The sequence below is a fragment of the Nicotiana attenuata genome, unplaced genomic scaffold (assembly GCF_001879085.1).
Source record: "Nicotiana attenuata strain UT unplaced genomic scaffold, NIATTr2, whole genome shotgun sequence".
In the NCBI taxonomy this organism is placed as follows: domain Eukaryota; kingdom Viridiplantae; phylum Streptophyta; class Magnoliopsida; order Solanales; family Solanaceae; genus Nicotiana; species Nicotiana attenuata.
Window position 1 is genome coordinate 119,875 of NW_017672183.1, and position 21,520 is coordinate 141,394.

The 21,520-nt window shown below is 39.8% G+C and overlaps 1 protein-coding gene across 1 annotated transcript; it reads right to left on the bottom strand.

Moving 5' to 3' along the window:
• Positions 1–1,211: 1,211 nt before the first annotated feature.
• LOC109212203 lies at positions 1,212–9,870 on the bottom strand. Its single transcript, XM_019375828.1, has 4 exons — positions 9,711–9,870; positions 9,006–9,133; positions 1,663–2,010; positions 1,212–1,544 (listed from the first exon to the last, which is right to left on the bottom strand). Exons 1-4 carry the CDS (start codon positions 9,868–9,870, stop codon positions 1,518–1,520), a joined length of 663 nt encoding a protein of 220 aa, XP_019231373.1. The 3' UTR covers positions 1,212–1,517.
• Positions 9,871–21,520: the final 11,650 nt, after the last annotated feature.

Genomic DNA, 21,520 nt, shown 5'->3' on the forward strand with positions numbered 1-21,520 from the left:
AAGTGTCGTATTGTGCCCTCATCAAGACTAAACTCTTCCTTTTGCCCAAAACCGAGACATATATACAGTGAGTCGTGTATTTGAGTGAATTTTCTAATGGTTGCTGCACATTTTGTTGAGGTCTTGACATATACTGCTCTTGGTAGTCCATCTGATTTGCCTTCCTCTGATTCAGTTTTAAATCAACTTCATCAATCCAGAGCAATTCCACGTGACAACCATGCCACAACTTTATCTTTTGCGATGAAAAGTTTTTTTTTAATTAATATAATTTATGTATTCAGATGTATTATATAATTTCTCTGAAGATTGCTATGTTTATGGGGTATTTTTCGGTTGAGAATCTTTTCTATAACTGAAAATACAAAATTTGTGTGTTATAATTGAGTTTGTTGAGTTATATTAGGAGTCTATTATGTTAATTGATTCACTTTCCGTTTTAAAAACAGTGTAATCCCCTATTTCACATCGTGAATACAGTCGAGTACAATAATCTGTCCAGCTGTAATCCCATGTTTCACTCCATGAATACAGTCGAATACACTCGAATACAATAACTGATTAGCTGGACTTCCCTGATTCACGCCTATTTTTACTACTGTATTCATGAATACAATAGCTTAAATACATCAAGTACAACTTATAACCACATAAAAGGTATCTATAATCCGTTATATAGTAAATGGTATCTATAGGTTACTAATTACTACTAAAAGATAGTGCTTTATGAAAATTTCCCTTAAAATAACCTCTTTAAAGAGAGGTTACTACACGTTTAAGTGTAGTGAGACTCAAAGAGGTTACTACACGTTTAAGCGTAGTGGGAGCAGTTTTCCCATAACTGCTATCTTCCCTCTCCATATAAACATACGCTTTCTTCTTTTCTAAAAGACAATAGAGATAAAAAGTAAGAGTGGGATCAAAAATTTCTTCTCAATCAACTCAAGAAGACATTTAGTTCGTGAAATTCCAACTTTGTTTCCAAGAGATTCAAAGTTCGACTTGGGGCAATTCTTTTGATGGTGAGTTCAACAATTCTTCCACTACGTTGACAGGTACGCTAATGTTGTTCTCGTCCCGCGATTATTTTCATTATAGAAGCTTTTCGCAAGAAGAAAAGAAAAAAAAACTTTTTCCACGATTTTTAAAAAAATAAGTCGTCCATAATAAACACTCTTTTTTAACATCCAAAACAAAAATCACAGAAATGAACAAATCAGTTAGAAAGAAGCATCTAACAGTATACAACACCAGTTACAAAAATGACCACAAACTCAAAACAACATCCACTCCTAAGAAGAATGATCAAACTCAACACACCAACTCATATAGCGACTTGTATATATCCTGATATATACAAGACTACTAGACATCAGGTTGCAGACCAAGTCCCTTTCGCGTTGTTCCAACAATTAAATCCCCAGATGACGCGTCCAGCAATAGAGAAACAGAGAAATTGAGCCACCGCTTTCTTTCTCCCCAGTGAAATTATGGCAAATGGCTTAGTAGCTGGCATATTATGTCAATTTTTTATCTTCTGCTCCCTTTATTAACAATGCAATAAGTGATATCAGTGAGAAATATTTCACCATCACAAAGCTAAGAACAAATCCGATGCAATAAGAAATATTTAAGAGGTTGAGAAAAGATTGGATTACTTACTAGAATATCAGTGATATCTCTAATGCCAAAAATATTGTAGTGACCCTTGACTCTCAAATTTGAATCAACCATTAGCCTACTATGACTGTCCAAACTATCCTTTAAGATAGTTTCTTTTAGCCATGTCGAACCATTTGGTTTTCCTATGCAAATGAAATGGCAATCAGCAACTATGGTTTTTCCACCTGATGCAGAGTTTAAATCGGCAGATTGACCTAAGATGATTTCAACTTTCTTTGGAGTAAGCCAATTTAGTGTCTTTCTGCTTGCACTTTCTCTGATGAATTCCAATAATCTTGATCCCTTGTGCACCAGAGTCACTTTCTTATCAGGAAAATTGATGGTAGGCTATAATTACGTATTTTAGTCGCTTATCGCACTCTAATTACTGTATTTTTATTGTGTTTGAGATTTAATCGCTAATGTTTTGCACTTATTGAGTGTGTTATGCCTTGTAGGAGTGATTCTGAGCTATGTAGATGTTATGGAACGAATTCGAGCTAATTGGAGCTTTGAAGTCTGAGTAAAAGCCCAAGGGATTAAGCCGGGATCGTGTTTGGGGGTCGAGGATCAATTCCCGATGTCAAAATTCAAGGAAGAAGCAACTGCTAAAGAAATGCAGAGTTAGCCTGAAAATACGTAAAATAACAACAATACCCCCAGATAAATTGTTAACTTCAGAGAAGCGACGGAGAGGTGCCAGTATTCCCTCTTATTAAGAAGTAGGACACTAGTGCGGCTATGCCCGGGCTCAACACTACACTTTGTGTCTAGATATATATTTTGATTAATTGTTTTTCTATCGATTCTTACAGCTTGTTTGGATGATTGTTACCTGTTGAGTATTGATTGTTAGTTATATTTTATTGTATTGTATTAGTTCTTTGTCGATTCTTACAACATTCCGGTACCATTCAGAAACTTTTTAAGTGGCTTTATTTGATATACGTTTAATTATTTATTAGTTCCTAAGTAAATACAATTTAAAATATTTAATAAATTATATTTGAATTGGTAATTTTGAATTAGAGATAATTTGAGGGACTGCAAATTTTAATTATTAATTTCATTTAATCTAAGGAAAGACAAAAGAAAAGGTAAAGATATTTTATCAAGTAACGTATTATGACCCATCTTTCTTTGGTCGTGATTTTAAAGAAAACTTTAAAATAATTAAAAGTAATAAACACTTTAACTCTGACAGTTTTTTCACTGCTATTGGTGTCAATTATGCTTACACTCTAAGGGGTCGTTTGGTAGCCGGTTAGGGGAAAAGTTATTCATGTATTAGGGGTAACATAATTTATACCATGTTTGGTAGCCATTAGTTACTTTGTAAAAAATTCAGCATAACTAATACCATGTTTGGTTGGCATTTTACAATTCTACATAAATAATACATGTATAAGTTATGAGTCAATCTGTGTGTTATTTTATGCGGGGGAGAAGATGGAATAACTAATACATGCATTAGTAATACATGGATAAAATACTGAAATGACAAATTTACCCCTATCAATTTACCACAAATCATTGCCATTTTCTCCAGCAAACTTTTCATTGTTCGTTTTCTACCGCAAATAACAATCTTGTACTATGATATTTTTGAATTACTAAATAAAGTGTGTAACAATATAGCAAGAAATTCAACCAAAATCCAAGAAAGAATTATATACACTACAGTTAGCATGACCTTTTTTTTGAATTTCACGTGCACTACTCAAGGACTAATCCTTGCATAACTAATGCATGCATAAGTAATCCCTGCATTACTTATTCTTGCATAATTAATACATACATAACTAATACCTGCATAACTAATACATGTATAACTAATACCTGCATAACTTTAACCGGCAACCAAACGACCCTTAAGTGTTTTTGAAAAGTTTTATTTTGAGTGAGACATGCCATGTAATAGTTGAGCGAGAGCGGTGGTTGCTTGCCGCATTTAATGAAAAATCCCCTCTCTCTATTCACCTTTATCGTTCCCGAGCCCCACCCCCTCTCTTTCTTCCGCTTTCTTCTTCTTCCTCAGTAACTTCATAGCATAAAGCTTAACGCCTATCAAAAAAATCTCACAAGCAAAAAGAAAGTGTCATAAAAAATCACTTAATATATTCATCAATCATACCATAAAGTGAAATCAGATCCATAAAATATTAAAGCAATCGGCAGCCTAACTTGTATATTTTATTAAAAGTATAGAAATCGTGTCTATTATGCATATCCTTAAACAGATCCAACTAGTAGCTAAACTGGAAATTTTAAAGAGAACAGTGGATTGAAGAGAGGAGAATATTTAGGGCTCCGATAAAGTTGGGTCTTTTCTTGTCGATGATGAGACCGGATACGAAGAAGATGGGTCCTTGTTTTTCCCCTTTCTTTCCTTATCTGAATTTAAGTTTATTAAATTGTTCACACATTAGCTTTAATGTGATGTTTTCTCTCTTTTAAACTAGTACTTTAATATTTTATTACATAATTACTGTTATGAAACAATAAATGAAGAACAATAGTATTGCAGAAAAAAGTAGAGAGAGAGGATTCTTATTGATTTGGGATGAATTACAATGGAATAGAACCCTCTATTTATAGGGAGAGGGTAACTTAGCCACCAAGTAATAAACCCTAGAATCTCTCTAAATATAGACATTCATCATAAATAAAATTCTATTTATAACACTCCCCCTTGAATGTCTATTCAACAGATAATGTGCCTCGTTAAAACCTTAACTAAAATAAAACCCAGTGGGAAAAAAATTCTAGAGAAGGAAAAAGAGTACACATATCTAATAATACGCCTTTTGGTTGCCTCGTTAAAAACCTTGCAAGGAAAATTCAGTGGGACAAAACCTTGTAAGGGAAAAAGAGTAAAACGCGTATTAACTCCCCCTAATGAGAGCTTAAATTCACATCCTTAAGCATTTGCATTCCAATTTTGTGCACCATCTTCAAAAGATCTTTGGTAGATATTTGATAAACAAACGAGCCATAGTAACTTCAATGAATTTGTTTCACCTTGAAATCATCATCCTTGATAGATGTATTGTCTTCATATGATTTTGTTGGAATCATAATTTCAATATCTTCACATAGAGGTGAAAACTCTTGCTATCATATTATCATGCCTATCATTATAGCAAGATACATTTGTGCACAAATTGCACTAAGGAAGTGGTACTTCAAGATCAAGAATTGTATATGCTTCAAGCAACTTAAATCCTTCATGAATTGTCATATAAGTCAAGTCATATAAGCCATATAATAGACTTTAGATGCATATCAAGTTTTCATGTCATGCTAGACATATAAGATATCGAAAACTGATTGCACATATCATTGACTTTGTACTTTCAAGTGTTTGAACTACATGTTCAAAACTACATGTCTTTCATATGAAACCAATTCTATTCGAAATTGTTTCTCCAGACTTAAGATCCTCATATATATATATTTAGCGTTATTATAGATGTCGTCGACAAACATTTTATATCGGTTCCAACCTCATTTTTCATAAAGACATAACATAGAGATCTCTTCATTCATATATTCAGGTACCTGAATCTCCCATGAGATTTTATGAAGTGTTATGTCATGTAATCTTCTAGATCACTTGCCTCCTTTATTATGATCATTTTGATAATTTGATCTTCTTCTTTATCAAGAAGTTTATTTGAAACCGATTTGTCTATACGCTTTAAGCATACCAAAGACTTTGTCCTTCTAGGACTTAATAGGAGCATTTGCAACGAGAATATAGTTACTTTCTTTGGGTCAGCGAATGTGTCTGGCATGCTTTGCAATATATTGCAAATGAATTATCCTTTTATGAACTTCAAGTTCATATTATCTTATTCGAGGATCTAGATGTACAAATGATAATTCATTTCACGTAACTTTTTCTCAACTGTTTATCATGTCTCGCCCTCATGTTAGAAAAACTAACTTGTTTTCCTCAACTTTGAGAACCCATCTTTGTGCATTATGGTGTTAATCAAAATATACACCGCACATCAATAATAATAAGATGGAATTATTTGGTTCCTGACCTTGAACCACTTGTGAGCGGAGAAAATAATATATTTTCGTATATAACGTATATCAAACTGATATATATAACTTTTTCTCATAAGCACTTGTTTAGCTATTAAGTAGCGACGCTTAATAAATTATTTTGCTAAACCAACTGTGATGTAAACCAACTTATCAAGATGAACTTCTTGAATAGAAAATCTGAAAATTATGCTCGAAATTAAATTATTGAGCAAGTTACCTCGCAAACACCATATTGCGGGTTATTAATAATCGCATATGTAACCATCTCATATATGCATCTTATATGGTATACATGGCAGGTGAATGGGCCCATATTCACCTTTGATATTTTCAGCATTTATGGGATTCAATCCTAATTTTTGTTGGTATATTAATTAATGAGAACAGCCAACATAAGAGAATTCGTAAAGAACTTTCTAGTTCTTTAATATTTACCCATGTGAATTTTCTTTAATTTTGCACATCATACTTAAATTGATATGGCTAAATCTATTATGCCAACTAGATAAATTATCAATATTGATAAACTTCAGGTTTACGCATGACATGTGCAATTATCAATAAACTCCAAGTTTATTATGATATGAATTTTTATATCAATAAAATTCTCTTTATTGTGGCATTCTTTTGTTTGTGTAGTACAAACTGGAGAATAAAGCGGGTAGCTTTTCACATACATATTACCCGCTACAAGTTGTAGTAATAGAAGATATTAAATCTTTCCTTTATTTATAGTCTCAATATAACCAACCGCTTTCACTATACTTTGGAAACTGAATAAGTTTCTTTAAGACTTACTACAACACAATACCTTATTGGTAATCAATTGTGTTTCTCCAAAATAGTATAATTGGCTCTTGTAGAGTTCTCAATTAATTTTGTACTATCGCATATTCATCAACATCCATATGGTGAATATCTCTTTTAAGGAGAAAGTTATACCATTATGGTCATGGTCAAAATTATATGCGAGATATGTTTCTTGCATTATTGTTGTCCTTTAATAATCACATTGCCAAAATATTTTGGCGTACAATAGGTACGTGACCAATGACCATTCATGCCATAATAATGATATTGATTCTCCTTCTAGAGGTGAGTGTGGTATATTCAATACCACTAGCTCGTTCATATTCTTCCAAGAATGAATATATATTCATAAATCAGATGTTTTCACATTCACATCATGAATTGACCATAGTCATCTGTATGTGCATTATAAAATCTCGTGTCAAATCGATGACAAATATTACTTTCACAAGTGGGAGATTATTTTGAAAATCCTTATTATTCTCATTATCACAATGATGACGATTATAATTTCGTCTATTGCCACGTCCACATCCATTGATACATTCATAGCTATAATTTTGTCTTCTTTTAGACTTATCACATACTGCTATCACATTTTCTTAAGGGAATGAGAATGGAGCAAATTCAATGGGATGGGTTTCCGCTTTTTGTGCCCATAATCATACATGAATTTGATCATGGCAAGACATAGAAATTTTTACCACTTCAGGTGGTTATAATTTCTTACAAACTCCATTAGAGTTATAATCAAACTTTGTTGTCTTTGCTTGTATATAAAATCAAATTATAGAATTTCAAGAATTTAAAAGAGAAAAATAAAGTAAAATACTTACCTTAAATCCATAACTTAATCATGAAGGAAGTTCATGGAATAATTGACAATCATTATGCTCAATCCCAAAGCTTCTACTCAATTGGTTAGAGTCTCGTGCTGATAACGTGTTATGAAACAATAAATGAAGAACAATAGTATTGCAGAGAAAAGTAAAGAGAGAGGATTCTTATTGATTTGGGATGAATTACAATGGAATAGAGCCCTCTATTTATAGGAAGAGGGTGACTTAGCCACCAAGTAATAAATCCTAGAATCTCTAAAAATATAGACATTCACCATAAATAAAATTCTATTTATAACAATTACTGATATATCATATAAATCAAAGTAATATATTAAAATAAAATCCTAGTCAACTTTAAAAGTTATGGAGGAAGAAAAAGAAAGTGGAAGAGAGAGAGAGAGAGGGGGTGGGGCTGGGGAACGGTAAAGGTGAATGGAGAGAGCGGATTATTCATTAAATGCGGGTCACACATGTGCCATTTGGCAAGCAACCACGGCCGTCACTCAACTATTACATGGCATGTCTCACTCAAAATAAAATTTCTCAGTATTTTTATTTCAAAAAGAAAATAATTGGTAATGCTACTCATTCTCTTTCAAAATAGTAAACTATTCAAATTCTTCAATTTATGTAATGCCAATTACTCAAACCGGAGATTGTTAGTTCGAAACATTTAATATAAAAGTTAGCATTTTGTACTCAAAATACCCCTTATCATGTTTGGTTATAAATGTCAAGCACGCCGAGATTCAAATTTTCCTACTGTATCTTTTTAGATGAAAAATCTTAATATTTTAGAAAGAGATAAATAATTTACTCTCTTATTTTAGTAAAGAATGCTATGACTAATATGATGTTTCGCATTAAATAATTGAATTTTCTCTATACTAAGTGATTCTTCCTTTATGAGATTTCCTAAATTTTTGCCATCCTTTAGTCCATAAACTTTGAAAAATAAAAATACTTCTCGTTGCATTATCTTTCAAACTTCAATATAAGATGAAATGAGCTCTTCGTTTACCCTCAGAAATGGATAACAATTAAATTTGTAAGTGATTTTAAGGATATGCGGATTAATTCGATACAAACAATAACTTGCGTTAGATTAAATAAATAAATATGTAATAAACTCAAACCACATGAAGAAAATGGTTCTAGCCTCAATGAAATATTCACCCCAATCCGGGCTCACAAAGACCAGTACTGATGAACAAGAATAAGAACCTTCGAGAACAGAGAAAATAATATCATATTGCCTTGAAATGCGTGTTACATGTGTCTAATAAATTACCGAACCCCCCTTTATATAGTAGGGAAACCTACTCTAGATACAATTCCATAAAAGATAAAAAAATCTTCTGTTTATCTGACTGCCGGTTCTTCATCGATACGTGCCGAGATCCACGCCGTGATACCCGGACGGTCGCGGATATTACGACCTTCTATTGGTCGTGCTTTGATTGCCCGACAAAGTTCTCCGAAGTCTTTCAGGGTTAGGATCGATCCCGGATCATGACCCCAATATTTTCGAGGGCGGGCGCCGTGCCCCCCGGACTCTGACTCGATGAGACTCTTTCCTAGATTCCGGTCCCTTGTCATCATGTCTCAAGCTTGGTTTATCTTATCGGAGACCAGGGTGTACCATGAGCCCGTACCCGTATCCAGATAGTCCCCTCGTTTCGTGGAGAGTAAGTTGACGAGAAACGACATGTGCTCCCCGAATCCTTCTTCAATACGCTGTGACAGAAACGACAAAAAACCTGAAACGTCTCGTCAGTCATGTCATTATGACTGTAAATGCGTGTCAGCCGCCAGTTGGCTGTCCCTGGACGTGAAACGTCGCGGAACCCCTATAAATATCCCCTCCTTCGTTCATTTTTTACTTTGCGTCCAAACTTCTACCCTTGTACCCTCAAGATTTCATTACTCTTTTTCATATTTTAGCATTTTCACCTTCATCATTCAAGATTCCTCAGTATGTTGCAAAATTTTCAGTCATTCTCTACTCAAGCCAACGCATCTAAGCTTTCTACTTTCAACCTTTCTCTTTGTTTTTCAAACTTTTCCAGATAACAATGGCCAAACCCTCCAAATTTGTTCTCCAAAAAGATGCTCCTTCTTCTTTGCGGACGACCACTGAGGTCGGGGAGACCACCCCTGACATGGTTGTCCTCGAGAGTTCTGCTCCGGGCACGGGCGCCGATGAATCGGCGGGAGATCCCCCTTGAAAATGTTCATTCCTGGGGGTTGTTCGGTCACCGACGACTTTAAGGTTAAGAAGCCTTCTTTGGTACAAGGTCGGCATGAGGAGGCCTCAAGATACATTTGCTAAATTACCGAAGAGGACCTCCCCACGGTCCGAAAAGATTGCAACTGGGCTGACAAGGACATAGTGTCCCCCAACTCCGAGGAGGCCATTACCACCCATGTTGAGGGATATCAGAGTACATTGTTCTTTGAAGCATTGGAGTTCTTTATTGCGACGTGTATATGCCATCCCTCGTCTTGGTGCTTCTCGTTGGTTATAACAATAGAGCTGCACTGAAAGAGATTTCTTACAGTTTGTTCTATTTGTTGTGGTCTAATTTTTACACTTATCCCTTTATATTTGGCCCGGTAGACCCGGTCATCTTAGACTTCTGCAGGACGTATAACGTATGCCTCAGCCAAATTCACCTATCACTGTGGAGGATCGTGATCCTCCTCTAATTCTTTGTGAACAAAATCGATGCGTGCTTGTTTACCATCGATCATCTACTCCGCTTGTACAGTCCCAGAATCTTCTGGGGGGGGGGGATGATAAAGATTTTACGCCGGCCAGCAAAGCCCCATTTTCGAGCATCGACGAGGACCGGAATCGGGGTTGGCAAGAACGCTTTGTCCAGGTGAGGATCGCCGACCTGATACCAGCCGAGTAGAGGCTGTTCCTCGAGAAGTGGAACGTATCACGTAAGTATTAATCCTTTTAAGTGTCGATTTTAAGTTTTATCTTCCCTTTTATTGGTGTTTGTTGTGGTGCAGCCCTTGCTCGAGTTCCAAATGCTATTCCTCGGCTCAAGGAGTGGGTCGAGGGTATTGTGTCACAGATGCCCTACTCCGAGCGCTCATGGCGCAAACTCTCGAAAGGCCATTGGGAGGCCTGTTCCCATGGTAAGATTCCTTTCCCGAGCAAGTCGTATTGGGCTTCTTCTTCTAGCATCGCGTTCTTATTTCCCTTATTTTCTTTTTGCAGGTTTGCCTAAGACAGTCGAGCTTAGGCTTATGGTCGGGGACGAGGACTTGCCCGTTGACTCTTCTGCTTTGGGGCAGCTAGGGGTTGCAACAGGAGAGAGGAAGCAGAAAACAAAAGGCTTTGGGCTCCCCGAGCTCAGAGAAGAAAAAACCAAAAAGAAGACTGGCTCGTAAGCCAAAAGAGAGATCCATCCTCGAGCACCAGATTCGGACTTGCTCTACCGGCTTAGGGATGAGTCCGAGGAGGAAAAGCCTTTTGTGGACCGCGACCCGTTGCCCTTCGAAGAGCAAGGGGCCGTTGAACAAGAGACCCATGAGGCCGATTTCCCTCAAGCTAGGGAGGTTGATGAGGAGGCGGGGGCTAAGACTTCTCGGGATGCCGGTAGTGCCCCGAATGAGGCACTCGGTGTGATAGATATTATCGATTCGCCCTCGTTTACCGAATCCATGTTCAACGAGGCCCGAACGATGAAAGAGCGACCAAACGAGGGGGCTCACGAAGTGGACGATCCCCTCCGCTGCTATTTTGATGGCGTGGACACAGCCCTATAAGACGTCACCGGGTTGGGTGACTTAGAGGTGCCGAGGAAAAGTTCATCTTCGGAGGTTGGCAGGACTAACTCGAGCCCGAGGTTGGTTAACCGGTTCCCCGCCCCGAGCTCGGATCCTGGTCGAAAGCGACGATTATTATCCCTGTTCCGGAGGATGCCCGGGTTCTTTTCGCCCATGCCGGGATAGCTAGTTACCTCTGGTGCCTGGTAACTGAAGAAGAACAAGCAAAAATGAATGAGGTGGATGCACCATGCTTGTTCAACGAAGCGCAACAGGCGCTGAACTAGGTAAGGTGTTATCATACTCTTTTATCTTCGGACTCAGTTTTTGAGGATTCTAATGCTTTTTCCTTTCCTTATTTTGCAGTCCTTAATGCTTCACCACGAGACTTTCCTTCGGTACTAGGATGAGCTTAGCCAACTCGAGGCTGAAGTCAATGAGCTTGTTGAGAAGGAAACATGTATAAGCTTCTCAACGAGCAACGCGAAGAGAAGTCAAGGGCCTTCGAGTCGAGTTGTACGCGGCTAAGAAAGAACATGCCAACCTGCTAGAACAGGTAAATATTTTTTAACTTAGTGATGACGCGCTAGACATGTCGAGTAATGGTCAAAACCCGCAAGTCCAATAGAAGCTTGACTGGATCGACCAACTCTGAGCCGATATGGACATGATTAAGGTCGAGGCTAAAGAGTGGAAAAGCAAGATGGATCACTTGGCTTCAAAAAAGGAGACTGCCCGGGATCAACTTGCCTCGGTGGAGATCCAACTTCGAGCGGCGAGGGAGAAAGCTGAGGCCCGATCCCAAAAAATCGAAGACCTTTAGTCTCAACGGTCGCTAAACGGGATACCCTTGCCAAGGAGCTTAAAGCAGCCAAGTTAGTGGCGAAAATAACCAGGGCCGATGCTGAAGATATTGTGGCCCAATACAAAGCTGATGCCGAGGCAACCGAGGACCGCCTGAAAGTTATTGCCGACTACGTAAAGTGGCAGTCCCAAAGGGAGGCTCTCGAGGAAGCTCATGCCCGAGGTTTTGACTTATTGGCCGAGATCGAAAACGTTAAGAAGCTCGAGGCTGAGGCCAAGAAGTTGGCATATCCCTAGGACAAGGAAGGCTCCGAGGGTTCCGGCGGGTCCAAGGGCGGAGAAGACCCCGACGGTCCCGATGATGAGGCGGGCTTCGGCGAAGATCAGGCTTGGGTGCCTTGTAGATTTTTCTTCATTTTTGTACTTTTGTATTATTCCTTGAGGCTGTTTGGCCTTTGTAAAGATCTTTATATATATATATATATATATATATATATATATAAGGATCTTCCTTTTTCCCTTCGATAGTTTTCAAGTTTTTTTCTTTTTGTTTTTTCTTTATGATTGCAAAGATTTCGAATGCTTTAGCATGTAATAATTAGGTCTTGTTTGGAGGTTCGAACAAGGTTCGTTCTCGATGCAATTTTTCTTAAGACTCGTGGGGGCTTGGTATGACCGGAAGCTTTCCCCGAAGTGCTTATTTAGGAATATTTAGAATATAATTTTGTCGAGGGTAGACTTTGAATCGGCTTGCAAAATTTTAAGGCCTTATGTTTTGGTTACGGGTTTCGGACGTCTCTGAGCCGTTTTTAGGATGGCCGGAGCCTTTTAAGTTTTGGTTTTGCCCAATAGGCTTATTACCCCGGGTTTCGATACCCGAGCCATCCGGGATTACCCAGGACGACAGTCCCCAAGTGGGGTTGGCCATTGCCATTAAGGTTCAGGTACTGCCTAATAGGTTTTTGTGCCCCCGAGCTTCGACACCCGAGCCGCCCGAGTTTGTTTTGGACGATAGTCCCCGAGTGGGTTGATCTCTCGGATCCGGATCGAAGTGGCCCTTGGGCTAGATGTCCTTGAGGAAAAAAATGTAGTAGTTTTTAAGAGACAAAATATGTATATGCAAGCTTCGTGTTATGGCTTAAGTGGTCTATGTGGGCATGATTCATTTGACCGTTTGGCCCTTACAATAAATCCTATCCACTGAGCCTAGACTGTTCGAGCACAAAGTTTCCTTCCTTGCTAAAACCATTATCCGAGAGTGATGGCCCCCAGTATTCAAAGCCGATCACAGAAAGGGTTCGGATATTGTTGATGTGATCTTCGACTCAGGTGCATGACCGGTCTTCAATTCTAAGTTTAGCACGATCCACTGTTGCCTCGTTAAAAACCTTGCCGGAAAACCCATTTGGGACCAAACTGGTTCAAGGGAAAAAGAGTGCAACGCGTGCTTTCAGGCCTAAGAGTTGCGTTATTCTTAACCGTTACCAGCAAGCATTAGTCCAATTCACAATATATATAAAGAAAAGTAATGAATGGGATCGTACCTTAGCAATAACATCAGTTTTAAGTGGGTTACGTTCCAATTGTTCGGTAGCCGCTCACCATTCATCTCTTTGAGTATGTACGATCCTTTGCCGGTGATCCCGATAATACGATATGGACCATCCCAATTTGATTCCTTAGGATCCGAGGGCAGCTTCCCGGTCTTCAGGTAATCTATACTTGTTTCTCCAGCCCCAGGTTAAGTTTATCTCTACGTGGCCTTCGTCCACTATCGATTTTATGAGTTGCACGACTGTACCCGAGTTGAATTCATTGTCATCAACCGACGATCCAAAATTAGCAAGAGCATTGGCCTCGTTGTTTTGATCTCGAGGTACATGTTGTAAAGTCCATTCCTTGAACCGATGTAACGTCACCTGCAGTTTGTCCAGGTATCTTTGAATTCGTTCCTATCTGACTTTGAACGTCCCATTGACTTGGTTCACCACAAGGAGAGAGTCGCACTTATCTTCAATCACCTCGGCCCCCAGGATTTTAACCAGTTCGAGACCTGCAATCATGGCCTCATTCTCGGCCTCGTTGTTATTCAATTTTATAGTCCTAATAGATTGTCTAACTACATTACCTATCGGTGGCTTCAACACAATGCCAAGTCTGGACCCCTTTGTGTTCGAGGAACCATTAATAAATAGGGTATAGATTCCCGAGGAAGTACCTGAGTTCAACAACAATTCTTTTTTCGACCTCGGGTATTAGGGGCGGCGTAAAGTCGGCCACGAAGTATGCCAAAATTTGAGATTTGATGGTGGTTTAGGGTCGATATTTGATATCGTACCCACTGATCTCCATGGCCCGTTTGGCCAATCATCCCGAGTGCTCGGGTTTATGCATTATGCTTCTCAATGGGTAAGTAGTTACAACACATATGGGATGATGACATTGAAAATACGGCTTTAGCTTCCTAGAGGCACTTAGCAAAGTGTGTGCCAATTTTTCTAGGTGAGGATGCCTAGTTTCGGCCTCGCCTGGAGTTCTGCTAACATAATAGATAGGGAATTGCGTACCTTCATCTTCCCGGACCAGGACGCCACTTACCGCTACCTCGGATACCACTAAGTACAGGTACAACTGTTCGTTTGCCTTTGGAGTGTGAAGCAAAGGTGGGCTCGATAGGTACCGCTTGAGTTCCTCCAAGGCTTGTTGGCACTCCAGGGTCCATGAGAAGTTATTCTTCTTATTCAACAATGAGAAGAACCGATGGCTCTTGTTGGAGGATCTCGAGATGAATCGATCCAGAGCGGCTATGCGCCCGGCTAACCTTTGAACAGCCTTGACATTGTCCACAACGGTGATGTCCTCGATGGCCTTGATCTTATCGGGATTAATCTTGGTATCCTCGATGGCCTTGATCTTATCGGGATTAATCTCGATTTCCCAGTTGGACACCATGAATCCAAGAAATTTCGTGGACCCGACTCCGAATGCGCATTTCTCCAGGTTCAGCTTCATATTGTATTTCTTCAATAAGTTGAAGGTTTCCTGTAAATATTTCAAATGGTCCTCTGCTCGCGTGGACTTAACTAACATATCATCAATGTAAACCTCCATTGGTTTTCCTATTTGCTTTTCGAACATCCGATTTACTAGGCGCAGGTAAGTGGCACCAGCATTTTTTAGTCCGAATGGCATTACGTTATAGCAGTAGGTGCCGTACTAAGTGATGAAGGACGTTTTTTCCTGATCGCCCGGGTCCATCCGAATTTGGTTGTACCCGAAATAGGCATCGAGAAAATTGAGGATCTCGTGGCCGGCCGTCGCATCAGTCATGTGATCGATGTTGGACAAATGGAAAGAGTCCTTGGGGCATGCCTTAGTCTACACACATTCTTAATTTATTACGTTTGCTAATCAATACGGGTACTTAACCTCCCGAATGGAACTTATTTTAAGCAGTTTAGATACCTCGTCTTTGATGAATGCATGCTTGACTTCGGACTAAGGTCTCCTTTTCTGTTTGACCGTTTGGAACTTCGGATCCAGGCTCAGCTTGTGAGTAGTTAGTTCTGGCAGGATCCTTGTCATATCGAGGTGGGACCAAGCTAAACAATATATGTAAGTTATAAGGAATTTTATGAGTTTTTTCCTGAGCTCGGGATTTAACCTCGTCCCAAGTATACCTTACGATTGGCAGGTGCTCGTTCAATATGACTTGCTCTAGCTCTCCGACCGTTGATTTGGTGACGTCAGAATCATCAGGGGCTATGAAAGATCTGTGGACTCTGTAGTCGTCGTCCTCACCCGTCCCTGTTTCTCTAGTTCGGCAGGGGCCGATATCGGTGATTGCTATTTGGTTTCCCCCTTGGCGACCGAACTCGAACCCTTTGGTGTTGAAAGTATGGATATCGGGATCACCTCGCCGACCGCAAACATCTCCTTTGTGGCCGATTGCTCTCTGTAAACCGTTTTAATTCCTCTTAGTGTTGGGAATTTCAACGCCTGGTGTAGCGTCAAGGGTATTGCCCTCATGTTGTGAATCTACGGCCTCCCGAATAGAGCATTGTATCTTATATCCTTCGATCACGTAGAATTTTGTTTCCTGAATGGTTTCAGTGGTGTTCACCGACAATGTTATCTCCCCTTTAATGGTCTCACATGCCATGTTGAATCTGTTTAAAACTCGGATTGCAGGCATAATTTGGTATTGTAGGCTCAGCTGCTCTACGACCCTCGATCGAGTGATATTGGCCGAGCTACCTGGATCAATTAACACACGCTTAACTCGATATTTAAATATAAGTATAGATATTACCAGTGCGTCATTGTGTGGCTGCACGATGCCCTCAGCGTCCTCATCGTTGAAGGATATGGTTCCCCCTGGCTTGTAATCTCGAGTCCATTTTCCCTTGTGATGGACACCTTGTGCGCTTTAACATCGATCCTTGGGGGACGTCGACCCCACAAATGATCATGTTAATGACGTGCTGAGGTTCCCCGTGCTCGATCTTCTTATTGGAGTCTCTGTTCCTGAAATGATTTTTGGCTCGATCGCTCAGGAACCCTCGGAGGTGTCCGTTGTTGAATAACAGGGATACTTCCTCTCTCAACTGTCGGCAATCTTTAGTTTTGTGGCCGTGAGTGCCATGATACTTACACATTAGGTTGGGGTCTCTTTGGGCGGGATCGGACTGTAAAGGTCAAGGCCACTTGGTGTCTTTGAGGCGTCCGATGGCGGATACAATGGCAGCAATATCAACGTTGAAGTTGTACTCCGATAACCTTGGTGCTTCCTTAGGCCCGATGGGCCTGTCGAAACCGCTTTTGCTCATGAGTCCTCGGTTATCTTGACCTCTCGTTTATACTTTCACTTCTCACAGGATTTTGTCCAGACCCGTTACCCCTACGATCACCATTGTACGGTTGATACCGGTCTCTACTTGACATTGGTTCACGATCAATGTCTCTTTTGGATCTATCACTAGCTCGGATGGGATAAACAAACCCGGAAGGGGCCCCAAGCTGATCATCTTCGACCCTAATTTTTAATTGATAACGGTTATGCACATGGCCCTAGGTTACAGCCGGATATTCTATCAGATCTCGCTTCAACTGCTGCAAAGACAACGAGCTTTGAGTATTGAGTCCTTGGGTGAAGGCCTGAGCGACCCAACCGTCCGCGATCGGAGATAGGTCCATCCTTTCCATTTGAAGCCGGGACACGAATTCCTTGAGCATCTCATTATCCCTATGTTTCACTTTGAAAAGGTTTGACTTCCTAGTCTCGACCTTGATGGCCCCGGTGTGTGCTTTCATGAAGAAATCTGCAAGAATAGCAAACGAGTCAATAAAATTGGGGGGGTAAGTTGTGAAACCATATCATAGCTCCCTTTGACAAAGTTTCCCCAAACTTTTTCAGCAGGATGGACTCGATCTCTATCCTCCAAGTCGTTCCATTTGATAGCGCACATGTAGGAGATCATATGCTCGTTTGGGTTAGTTGTTCCGTTGTACTTAGGAGTCTCAGGCATGCGAAACTTCTTCGGGATTGGCTTCGGAGCCGTGCTCGGAGGGAAAGGTTTTTGAACAAACTTCTTAAAATCCAAGCCCTTCAATATTGGTAGTGCTCCTAGGATTTGATCGACCCTAGAATTGTAGGTTTCCACCTTCTTTCATTGGCTTCAATTTTCTTTTCCCCCGATTCTACCCGCTTTGTCAGTTCCTCGAGCATCTTTATGATCTCAGGTTAGCCCCGGGTTCAGCTTCACTCGTCCTCTTCGTGACTGGTTCATTTTTGCGAGTTATTTCCCGGGACGGCTCAAGCTCAACTCTACTGGGGGCACGACTTTGGTTCTATAGTTGGGCTATCACCGTCTGTTGATCCTGTAGCATTTCAAAGATCACTCACAAGTTGATACCATCTCCTTTACCCTCACGTGTATTTTGGGCTACCGATTGGACTACCCCGTAGATGATGTTCTCAGGATCAGTAGGCAAATTCGCGTTAATGGCCACATATGAGTTGGCGTCAATTGGGTCCGCGGCCGGAATTCCGTTGAGAACGGCAGGGGGCACCTCGTTATCGGGCACCATATTGTTGTTCTTGCCATGGTGGTCAGACTCAGCATCCACGTTTAGAGGGGTAGATTGGGAGTTCGACATTTTAAACTTTGACCTGAAATCAAACACACTTCAAAGAACAAGTGTGAAGTAGGGTGTGTTATGAAAATTTGTATCAAATTGCCACTATTATTCTTAGCCCCACGATGGGTGCCAAACTGTTTACCCTCAGAAATGGATAACGATTAAATTTGTAAGTAGTTTTAAGGATATGCGGATTAATTCGATACAAACGATAACTTGTGTTAGATTAAATAAATATAGATGTAATAAACTCAAACCACGCGAAGAAGATGATTCTAGCCTCAATGAAATATCCACCCCGATCCGGGCTCACATATAATAGCACTGATGAACAAGAATAAGAACCTTCGAGAACAGAAAAAAATAATATTATTGCCTTGAAATGCGTATTACATGTGTCTAATAAATTATTAGACCCCCCTTTATATAGTAGGGGAATCCTACTCTAGGTACAATTCCATAAAAGGTGAAAAATATTCTATTTATCTGACTACCGATTCTACATCGATACGTGCCGAGATCCACGGCCGGTTGCGGATATTATGGCCTTCTGTTGGTTGTGATTGATTGCCCAACAATGCTCTCTGAAGTTTTTCAAGGTTAGGACCGATCTCGAATCATGACCCCGATATTTTTTAGGGCGGACGTCGTTCCATGAGACCCTTGCCTCGATTCCGGTCCCTCGTCATCATGTCTCGAGCTTGGTTTATCTTATTGGAGATCGGGATGTACCATGAGCCCGGTTTTACCCTTATGCACTCTTCGTTGTAAAGCTTTCTCAGTAAAAATATAAAAAAGGTGTCAAATACGCAGTACCTTAACACATATGTATCTATAAGAAAAGTAGGATGACCGACCTAAATATTTAATGCTCATAATATTAGACCTAAATAATTAATGCTCATAATATTATTTTACTAATAGTTTTTCTCGATTTAAGTTTCTTTTCTTTTCAAACAACTGAATAAAACGAAAGATAATCTCTTTTTTATTTTGCTCTTCTAAAAAAATATAGTTCCTGGCAAGATGTTTGAAGCGATATAGCGTTATAACGTTAATGACTAATTGGACTAATTGTAACGACCCGACCGGTCGTTTTGAGCTCTAGCACGTTATTTGGCGGTTTGAGGCCATGAGTAGTTTCACTTCAGGTATTATGATTTGTACGTGTGGTCGAAATTGAATTTCGAAAAGTTCGAAGTTAATTTGGAAAGAAAATTCTCATTTTTGAAAGCTTTAAGTTGGAAAATTGACTAAGTTGTTTTTTTTTTAGTAAACGACCTCGGAATCGGGATTTGAAGGTTCCAACAGGTTTGTATGATGATTTTGGACTTGGGCGTATGTCTGGATCGAGGTTTGGATGACCCGGGAGCATTTCGGCGCCTATTGTGGAAGTTGGCATTTTGGAAGAATTTCATAAATTTGGATTGAAGTGCATTTCAATATTATTGATGTTTGTTGGGGATTCCGAGTCTGGCAATAGCTCTTTATGGTGATTCTGGTATCGGGAGCGCGTCCGGAAGTGGATTCAGAGGTCCGTAGGTCATTTTGGGGTCATTTGGCGAAAGTTAGAAATCGGAAGGTTTTTGAGAAGTTTGACCGGAAGTGGACCTTTTGATATTGGAGGGGTCGGATTCCGATTCTGGAAGTTGGAGTAGGTCCGTAATGTCGAATGTGACTTGTGTGGAAAATTTGAGGTCAATCGGACGTGATTTAATAGCTTCCGCCATCGCGTGTAGAAGTTTGAAGTTCTAAAGTTCATTAAGCTTGAATTGGGGTGCGATTCATGATTTCAATGTTGTTTGATGTGATTTGAGGCCTCGAGCAAGTTCGTAATGTGTTTTTGGACGTGTTGGTATAATTGGTTGAGGTCCCGAGGGCCTAGGGTGGATTCCGGATGGTTAACAGACTGAACTCGACCTTATGAAGATTTGCTGAACCTGCTGTAATCTGGTGTAACCGCACATGTGAGGTTTTGGCCGCAGGTGCGGAGGGCGCAGAAGCGACATAGGAGTCGCGGAAGCGAAGCAGGTCGGCCATGTGAATGAGTGCAGGTGTGGAGTTTTTGGTCTTATATGCGCAAGCGCAAAAGCGAAGATTGGAGAATAGAAGCGGAAGAAGGCGCAAAAGCGGAAGGGGTCTCACACCTGTGAAGCCGCAGGTGCGGCTATTGTTCCGCAGGTACGGAAATGGCGCTGGGCAGAATGGTTTTAAGAGCTAGATTTGGCTCTTCTCCTCTCATTTTCTCACTTGGTGGAGGCGATTTGGAGAGCTTCAAGGAGGGATTTTCTTCAAGCAACACAAGGTAAGTGATTCCCACTTATTATAAGTTAAATACATGGTTTGTATAAGGATTTAAACATGGAAATTAGTAGAAATTGTGGAGTGTTGGTAGAAAACCTAGAATTTGGTATTTTTGGATTTTGACCACGAATTTTGGGCATGGAATTGAGAACAAACTATAAATTTGAGTTCGTGAGATTATGGGTAAAGCTTATCTTCGAAAATTTTTGGAATCCGGGCACGTGGTCCCGAGGGTGATTTTTGTCGACTTTTCAAGTGGAGTTGGGAATTGTTGTAAATAGGATTATAATGAGTATTTGAATATATATTTATGGGGTTGCACAATTATTGACTAGTTTGGAGCGTTGGGCATCGGTTTGAGTCGTCGAAAGAGCTTGGGAGCCGGTTATGGAACTTCGGAGCAAGGTAAGTCTCCTTTCTAACCTTGTAAGAGGGAATTAACCCCATAGGTGAACTAAATTAATATGTGCTTCTAATTGTGGGGGCTACGTATGCACGAGGTGACGAGAGTCCGTACGTAGCTACTAGTTATGCCTATATCCGGGTAGTTTTATGTTTACATCATGCCTTGTTGATATTGTTGTTGAATTATGTCTATTGTTTGCCTTGAGAAGAAGCGAGATTGAGTTTGATTATTAAATGTCTTGAAAAGAGTTTAAATAGAGGAATTTGAGATCTTAAAAGTTTTTAATTTGAACTTAGTTTTTTGAAAATAATTGAAGAATATGATCATAACTTAAGAAATTTATGTGTAACCGCATCGCAATTATATTCCGCGAGCGGAGTAAATTTTCACTACTCTCATGGGAGCGAGCTGTTCGCCTCGGCAGATTAAATAGATGTATCTATGATTCGTGTTGTTCGACCATGGGGAGTGCACAATTTATATTTATATGTTGGTTCGTACCGTTCGACCCAACGCAATGCACAATTTAAATATTTATGTTGAATCGGGTCGTACGACCTCGGCATGATTTGCGCATGATTGAATTGATTGCTTTGAAATTTATAATAAATGATATTGCCTCATCTGCCAGAGATAAATTGTTAAATGATGAGAAATAAATTTGGAGATTTCTTAATTATAAAAGAATTGCTTACTTACTTCAAAATAA

Coding starts and splice junctions, on each gene's coding strand:
- LOC109212203 (XM_019375828.1), bottom strand. CDS start 9,870: ATGGCATATACACGTCGCAATAAAGAACTCCAATGCTTCAAAGAACAA. Junction 2,011..9,005: donor CGGGCTCATGGTACACCCTG/GTCTCCGATAAG, acceptor ACGTAATTATAG/CCTACCATCAATTTTCCTGA. Junction 1,545..1,662: donor GAGATATCACTGATATTCTA/GTAAGTAATCCA, acceptor TTGTTAATAAAG/GGAGCAGAAGATAAAAAATT.